Genomic DNA, 7,667 nt, shown 5'->3' with positions numbered 1-7,667 from the left:
CTTTTTTTTTAGAAATATGAAACAAATTGAAAAGGGTTCTTACACTTTAAAACTTTAAGAATTGATCAGAGACGGCAGTTAGAGACATGCTGAGCAGTGGATATGAAGCATCTTCTCCCAACCCTTCCACTTCTCTCCAGTGCCATGGTATTACATTTTCTAAGTCATGTCACCTTTTACTTACTCTTTTGTTTTCTTATGTCATGTTGCCACGATTTTTCTGTGCTCCCTTGTTTATGTGGCAAAGGTCATACAAACTAAGTGAAAAGCTACGGAAGAAGCCAAAGCAATTCAGCTAGGTGTGAAGAGTCAATAATAAAGTGTTGTAGGTGCCTTGCCTCAAGTAGTAACTCAGCATTCGTGTTAGCTGCTTCTTGCTATGATTCGGTTTACTTTGGGTTGAGTGAGTCCGATGTATTAAGCTATTATATTGGCATAGGAAATATAAGAGAGACAAAAGTGACACTAAACTTAAGAGTTAAATCTTAAAAATTCATTCAACCTTAACTATTATCAAAAATGTATCTTTTTAGTGTATCACTCAGCTGTAGATCCTCAAATCTCTGAATTGATGCCGGCACTGTCCTTCCTTCTGAAGGGTGGCTACTTTTGTTCCCTGTGTGTGTTGTAAAGTAGCCACCGCTCCAAGCTCACTCCTGTGATGGACTACAATCTCACATTTGTCGGAATACGCTCCAAGTCTTTTGAGTCATAGGTCACACAAGGCTAAGTTGTAAGAGTCCCCTGCGACAGCAATGATTCGCCTCCTGTAGTTAAATGGAATAAGTCCACAGAACACACCTCAGCTACAGGTGGTAAGCAAGAAGCTGGGTTGAGGATGTTCAACTGGTGTGTCGTGACCCCATGTTCAGTGGGTCACCACATGCCTTCCACTTTTCTTGGTTAGAGACTCGTTTGCCTCCCCCTAGCGCAGAACTGTCAGTTCTTCCGCCCAGCAACCATTCAAAATATGCTAGCTGGCACCGAATGTCAGTTTAGGGTGGGATAGGATGGGGCTATGGCCCCAAGGGAGCTCCATCCATATGTGCATTGCTTATAGCTCTCTCATGTATCCTGTAGAGGTGTCTGGACCAGAGTGACATCACATTCTGGCTCTGTGCACCACTAAAAAGGCACACAAAAAGGAGCTGTAGAAACAATGCACATATGGATGGAGCTCCATCACAGCACAGCAGCTCACACTGGACCCCAGGCTGAGGATCCACTCCAGTTCTTGTAAGATAGATTACGGTGTGGGAGGTGCATTGCGTTGCCATTCATTTGAATGGTACCCCAAACTCACCTCCCAAACTCACCGGAATGTGCGGTAACCTAATGCCCTGCATTCCATTGCGACCTGGGTCGCGACTTAATGACCAAGGACAAATGTGGGTCCTGAGGTTACACAGTTTGAGAACCACTAGTTTGAGACTTTAATTTTTTTTCTTTTTTACACTTAACTTTATTGCTATCACATAGTGATATGTGATTTAGAGGAAGTGGGTTAGAGCGGTTTAAATTTAAGCCTAAGTTGTCCTTAAAAGGTGACCAGACATAGTGACATTTTGAATTGTTTAGAAATGGCCGTAGCATTACACAATTTAGTAGTAGTTCTTAAAGCCCATCTCCAGCCACTTCCTCTATTTAGTTTCAGATGGAATGTGGAAGAGTTAGCAGGATGTTGGCAGGATGGGGTGTGGTGCAACCCCCCCCCCATGATGTCCCATCTTCTGTTGAGAAGGTTGATATGTATATGTGAATGTGTTCTCGGCTGAACATTCCCATACAATGCACAGTGACCATGCCTACTTTACAAATGTTGGTGCATCAGTTACAAATGGAAAATTCTCTTTTAATGAAACAAGCACACTGCATAGTGCTGAATGGACAGCTAAGGATTCTTATTTAAATAAGTCCCACATTTTACAAAGGCCATGTACAGCATACAGCTCACTATGAACAAGGCAGTACAAACACCATGGCTAAAAAAGGTGGAGTATTGGGGGGAGGGGGGCTCTTTACAAATGTCACTTCTAAAATAAAGGTTTGTTAGAGTTTAAGTTTATGGGCAGACAGTTGATTGGATTTCTTTGGTTTCTTGTGCGCAGACTTGGCACTTTTGATCTGCGATCTGACTTGATCTTGCAATTGAGAAAAGAATGCTTGCGAGGACTTCAGCGCTTTATCCTTCCCTTCATCCTGTAACAAAAAATCACGGTTACAATTGCATAATACCCAAAACAAGATAAAGATTCATTTGTGATATTCAGCAGTTTTGATTGCTCATAGGATGATGACAGAATGTATTTTAACTAGGGATGCAACGATATATTGGCCGCCGAAACATATCGTCCGAAATGGCACTTTTGGCTAAATGGCGAAAGTGCAATTTTTGTGCCCATACATCGGCACATCCCTGCTTTTTTTCCTCCCCGCAGGGCGCTGCTCTGTGCCCCAGCGGGGAGGAGAGAAACTGTGATAGCCGGCTGAGCGCTGCGGGACGAGAGCGATGTGAGCGGCCAGGGTCTCTCCTCCAACACCGCTCAGCCTCCTATCACAGTCCGGCAGAGCGTTGTGGCGGCGGAGACAGCCCAAGCTGTCACAGGAGGCTGAGCTCTCCTCCCTGCACTGCTCGCTCAGCCACCTGTGACAGCGTGTCAGGAAGGAGAGCGAGAGCAAACACTCAGCGATCGCTGAGTGTTTGTAGATAATTGAGGACATGGTATGCGTACTATATCCTCAATTATGAATGAATGGGAAGTGATCTGCATCACCTCCTGTTCATTCATAGTTGTGGTTATAGTACGCATACTCTGTCCTCATGTTATCAATGAACAGGAACACTCAGTATAGAGGATTCCTGTTCATTGATAACAGGGGATACAGAAAAAGAGATTGACAACTTTGTGTTGAGTAAATATACGGGGGTCTCTCTTTCCTGTATTTCTATATTGCTTGTATGCTACTTTAAGACTGATAATATACACTTGCAAATCTTTCTTTCGCAGCTGTTGCCATGGAAACGGAAGTTCAGAGCCTGTGACATAGTATATGGACAACCAGATGATAGTTGGCCACCCTTTTCCTTTCATGGAGCCAGAAATAGACCTTTGTGGTCAGAACTGGTCTAAACTGAATATTGATGGGATGGGATCCTGGAAGTTCCTCAATTCGCTAGTCACATGATGTCACCACCCATTTAACTGCTTACTGACTGATAAGATATGAATCTGATTGGACAAACTATACGATCACGCCCAGAATACGCCTATATCTTATGCATATTCAGGACTATAAATTGTTATGTTTGATGCGTTTTTACCAGAAATAGTTCCTCTTTGATTCAGCTTACATAAGCCAACTCATTGTCGTATTTTCCCACTGCAGTGCAAGAATAAAGCACCTATTCTTTTATCGATTTGGACTCACTATCTCATCCATAAGGTCTTGATTGAGGACCCCCTAATCTGACGCAACAGTGTCCCCAATCTCTCTTTCCATTTTAAAAGGTAAATATCAGGGGTCTGTTTAGACCCCCAATATTTCCCCGAAGCCCCTAAAAGTAAAGTAAAAAATAAAAATATTTAAAAAATAAAAATAAAACATAAAAAATTAAAAAGTTTATAAAACAAATAAAAATTTGAAAAAATTACAATAAAAAACATTGTTGGTTTCGGCCTAACAATTTTTTTTATTTCGGTTTCGTTTTTGAAATCTCCATTTCGGTGCACCTCTAATTTTAACAGATTAATTTACATCTATGCCAAAATGTTTTAATAAAGGTTTGAGGTGATGTACATAAACCCCACATCTGCTCTTGTCATTCACAAAGCATCTGCTAGGATCATGTGCAAGATAGATTTTAAAGACACCCTCCTCTCTACAGAAGTACGAATTTCTGTTTGACGCCAGACCAATTTTCCCATATATTCTAAAATGCTCAATATGGACTTAAAATTGTACTAAAGACCCCCAAAAGTGAGTATTTTCTAAAACTAGAGGACCTAAAGAATGAAAAAAGGTAGGCTAAATATTTTTATGTCGCAAATGATTTGTGCAACGTTTCTGAATTTTCAGCAAAAACTGCGCTAAAGTTACTTTTACAACACAATGTAATCTCCAAATTTTCCATTACATTTAAAAAGACAAGACTATGACACATTGATAAATACCAAATATGTCTAGCCTCAAAGTCGCATGTGCTTGTACAATTGGGAAAAGGTAGGCAACACATTTTAGACCTTTGCAGCTTACGTATTTAAACCTAAATAATGGCACAAAATTCTTCTTCTGCCTCTAACATGTGTGGTGATGACGAATATGTGTTGTGCAGTAGGATTTACATGTATGTCCTAGTTATGCATGTGTGAAACATCTGTTTGCAATGTTTTTTGTCACTTATAGAACTTATTGCTCATAAGTTGAACGGTTTTGTTCCCATTGAAATAATTGCAAGGTATACCTATATACAAGTACCTTAACTACTTGCGGACAGGCGTGTGTGTGTATACAACGTCCTGTAAATGAATTCCTGTCTGTGCGCGACCGTGGCTCCCGCTGTCATTAGACAGACAAGAACTTTAGCTTTAGACACAGAGTCAAGCGAAGTAGCTCTGTGTCCTGTGATCAAATATCATAGCAATCACATGGCAATGTTTACAATGCCAAGCCCTCCCCTTCCTCTTACATCAGAGGCAGGGGAGAGTAAAGGAAGAAATGAAAGGATGAGTCATCCATTCATTGCTTCCTAGTAAAAAAGACTTGCACAGCTCTAAAAACTGAAAAATGGCACAGTAATGAAGGGGATTAACATGCAGGTACTGAAGTGGTTTCTGCTTTTCCCCACTTATTACAAATTCACCCCTTGAATCTCTGGATACTTAAAAAAGACAATTCATGGAAGATTCATTTATCTAAATGAAGTCGTGTCCCCAGATCAAGGCACTGATGTTTCTTATGGGCAGCAGACTGACATAAGAAGCATAAGAATGTCAAGGTGCAGCTTTTGCCATTTGCACAGTGCGCTTGGTTTTAGCATTTGTTGTAGAGTAATTATGTTTTGGTACTTGTGAGTATGTATCCCCACCCCAAATATGTGGTTGTCCCCCAACACCTTGCTTCTAGTTTGCAGGAGCACAACACTGATCATGCAGCTTTGATATAACTGGGAGCAACTTTATTATCATCAGAACATCTCATCCTGCCATATAAGAGGCCAGATGAGGCAGCACCAAAAGGGGTCACTTCCATACAACTATGACAAAATGGCCATCTGATTATTTGGAAACCTGGTATGAGCTGTGATCCCCTTTTAGTGGTTGACGGCAGTGAAATAGCCAGTAAGTGATGGAAAGAGACGATTACCTTTAGCACAGTGGCCTTTCCTTCTTTGGTAAGTTTCTTGATGTTGGCTTCTGCTGCTTCTTTTGTTGGCTTCTTCCCCTTCTCTGCCCTCTGTTCCTCTGCCAGTTTTTGACGCTTCTCTTTCTCCTTTATTTTAAACTTTTTCACGGTCTTCTTTTTCCGTCTTTCACGCTTCTTGTCTGAAGCTGTTTTTTCAGCATTTGTTTTTATGTCTCCAGCTTTGTTCTTCTCCTATAAAATAAGAACCAACAAGACTGAGCACTCTGCAAGCCAGAGTAATTCACACTCGAACCCAGCATTCAGCTTCCAAGTACTGCTGTTTTTCCATCACTGTGTCCCACATGATGTGGCTATGTGCATGAATTTCATTTGGTATCTAGATGTAATACATGACTTCTACTTACTTTGATTTCTTCTGGTGCTAGGAGAGCCGCTTCGCTCACTCCTACTGGTGCCACCTCCTCCATACTGATTGCAGGGAGATTCGATACCACCTTCATTTCTGGAACAGGCTGCACAACAAAAACAATTGTTATTGAAAATCATTTTACTTTTTTAGTTTGCTGAGAAACCAGTACATTCGTTTCTAACTTCCAATAAACAGTAGGGGGAATTTATCAAAACTGGAGCAGACAAATTCTGGAGCAGATGTGCACTGCAACCAATCAGCTTCTCTGTCTCATTTTCAAATCTTGCCTGAACAAATTGGAGAGATGCTGATAGGTTGCCATGGGCAACAGCTGTACATTCTGTCTGCTCCAGTTTTGATAAATCCCCCCCAATGATTCTTCTGGCAAGAATTGTCACCTGCAAAGATAGACTAGTGCATACACTGCTTAAGTTTACTCGCCACGATACAAGACGTTACATCATTAGATGGGGCTGCAAAAATTAATATCAGGTAAAGGATGTATTTCCACCATACCTTCTTACTGGATTTGTAGCCAATAATTTGTTTTGCTTTACATCACTGAAAACTAAAATGGCCAGCCTTGCCTCATGATATAAAAGGATTAAAAAAAAAAAGACACAGCTCTGAACAACCCTAGTTCCCCTACTTCTAAAAACATCAATAGCAAAAGCATCCACTCAGAATGACAAGGACTCCTAGCTCTATCCAGTCAGCTTCAAGCTTGACAACAGAGAGGGTGGTCATAAAACAGAAGTAAAAACCTTTTGTGACAAGTTACAACAACTGGTATCAGAACTGAAAATTAGACAATTAAAAAAGGGCTTGATTAAAATGATGTGCCTGCTTAGATATCTGCCCAGCTGTCTGAAAATCCAGAGAGATTACCCAAAGCTCAAGGTCAACTCCATCTTTGTTATCGAGATTTGCCTAACTAAGCTCCCCCAGTTTCAGGGCCACCAGGGAACCTGAGCAGGTACAACCTCATTCAACAAAGCAGAAAAAAATGTTCTTCCCTATTTTTATTATTCATCAAATAATGATGACGGAGTCCTGAACTGGAACTATAGGGGGCTATGTTTAGCAAGATTATATTTAAAGGCAACCTATATTGCAATAAATATACGTTTTTAAAGTATATTTAGGGCAGTCATTTTTATCCATGCTTCACAACAGAAGTCATTATTGCCTTTTAAAAAGTATGTAGGTCGGGTGTGCTGACCCTTCATTTGCTGTGACACCATCAGCAACTATAAATATTTCGAACTCCTCTCCACCATACATATTTTAAAATCAAATGTTGGCTCACTATTAAGACAAAAAAAAAAGTATTACTGGTTTTGGTGTGAATTGGAAATTTGACAAGGCATCGAGCTTCATGAATAGGCTGTCCATTAATTTCTGGATTTCCACATGCTTTGGATTTTCTTCCTCTTCCACTTTTTTCTACAAATAAAAAACAAACAGTTTGACACAACTGACTTTTACTACAGACTCTTTACATACACTTTTATTTTAAAACAACAAATGAGATAAGCCTACCAGCATCCTTTTCCACCAACGGAACTCAAATCCTTAGAACTCAAAACTCTTACCTGGTTAAGTTTTAAGAACTCCTGTTCATAAATCTCTGCTAGACTCAGTTTGCTCTTATCATGATCCAAAGTGAGACGCTTCTTGTACTCAAAGGCATCTTCCTTTGGCTTCTCCTTATGGACCACATCATCCCACACCTTGGAAAGACAGAGAATAAAAGCCTGATACATAGCATGTAAACGAGACCGGTTTAAAGGGGAAAGTCTAAAGAACAAAGCAAAAGCACTTCTAGATAACCATTTCCATTTTATTAAAACTGAATATAATTCATAGTGTAAATATATAATAAATAATATAT

The 7,667-nt window shown here is 40.3% G+C and overlaps 1 protein-coding gene across 1 annotated transcript in view; it reads right to left on the bottom strand.

Moving 5' to 3' along the window:
- Window positions 1-2,049: 2,049 nt before the first annotated feature.
- Window positions 2,050-7,667, bottom strand: part of MPHOSPH10 (M-phase phosphoprotein 10) — a 19,056-nt gene continuing 13,438 nt past the window's right edge. Inside the window, exons 7-11 of the mRNA XM_018552269.1 lie at window positions 7,369-7,506; window positions 7,109-7,219; window positions 5,769-5,876; window positions 5,365-5,595; window positions 2,050-2,199 (exon numbers count right to left, since the gene is read on the bottom strand). Of these exons, the coding sequence (XP_018407771.1) occupies window positions 2,050-2,199; window positions 5,365-5,595; window positions 5,769-5,876; window positions 7,109-7,219; window positions 7,369-7,506 (738 nt within the window). The remainder of the gene's footprint in view (window positions 2,200-5,364; window positions 5,596-5,768; window positions 5,877-7,108; window positions 7,220-7,368; window positions 7,507-7,667) is intronic.

The sequence above is a fragment of the Nanorana parkeri genome, unplaced genomic scaffold, assembly GCF_000935625.1.
Source record: "Nanorana parkeri isolate BGI_ZX_2015 unplaced genomic scaffold, ASM93562v1 scaffold82, whole genome shotgun sequence".
NCBI classification, from domain to species: Eukaryota; Metazoa; Chordata; class Amphibia; order Anura; family Dicroglossidae; genus Nanorana; species Nanorana parkeri.
This window is presented reverse-complemented; position numbering and strand designations above follow the sequence as displayed.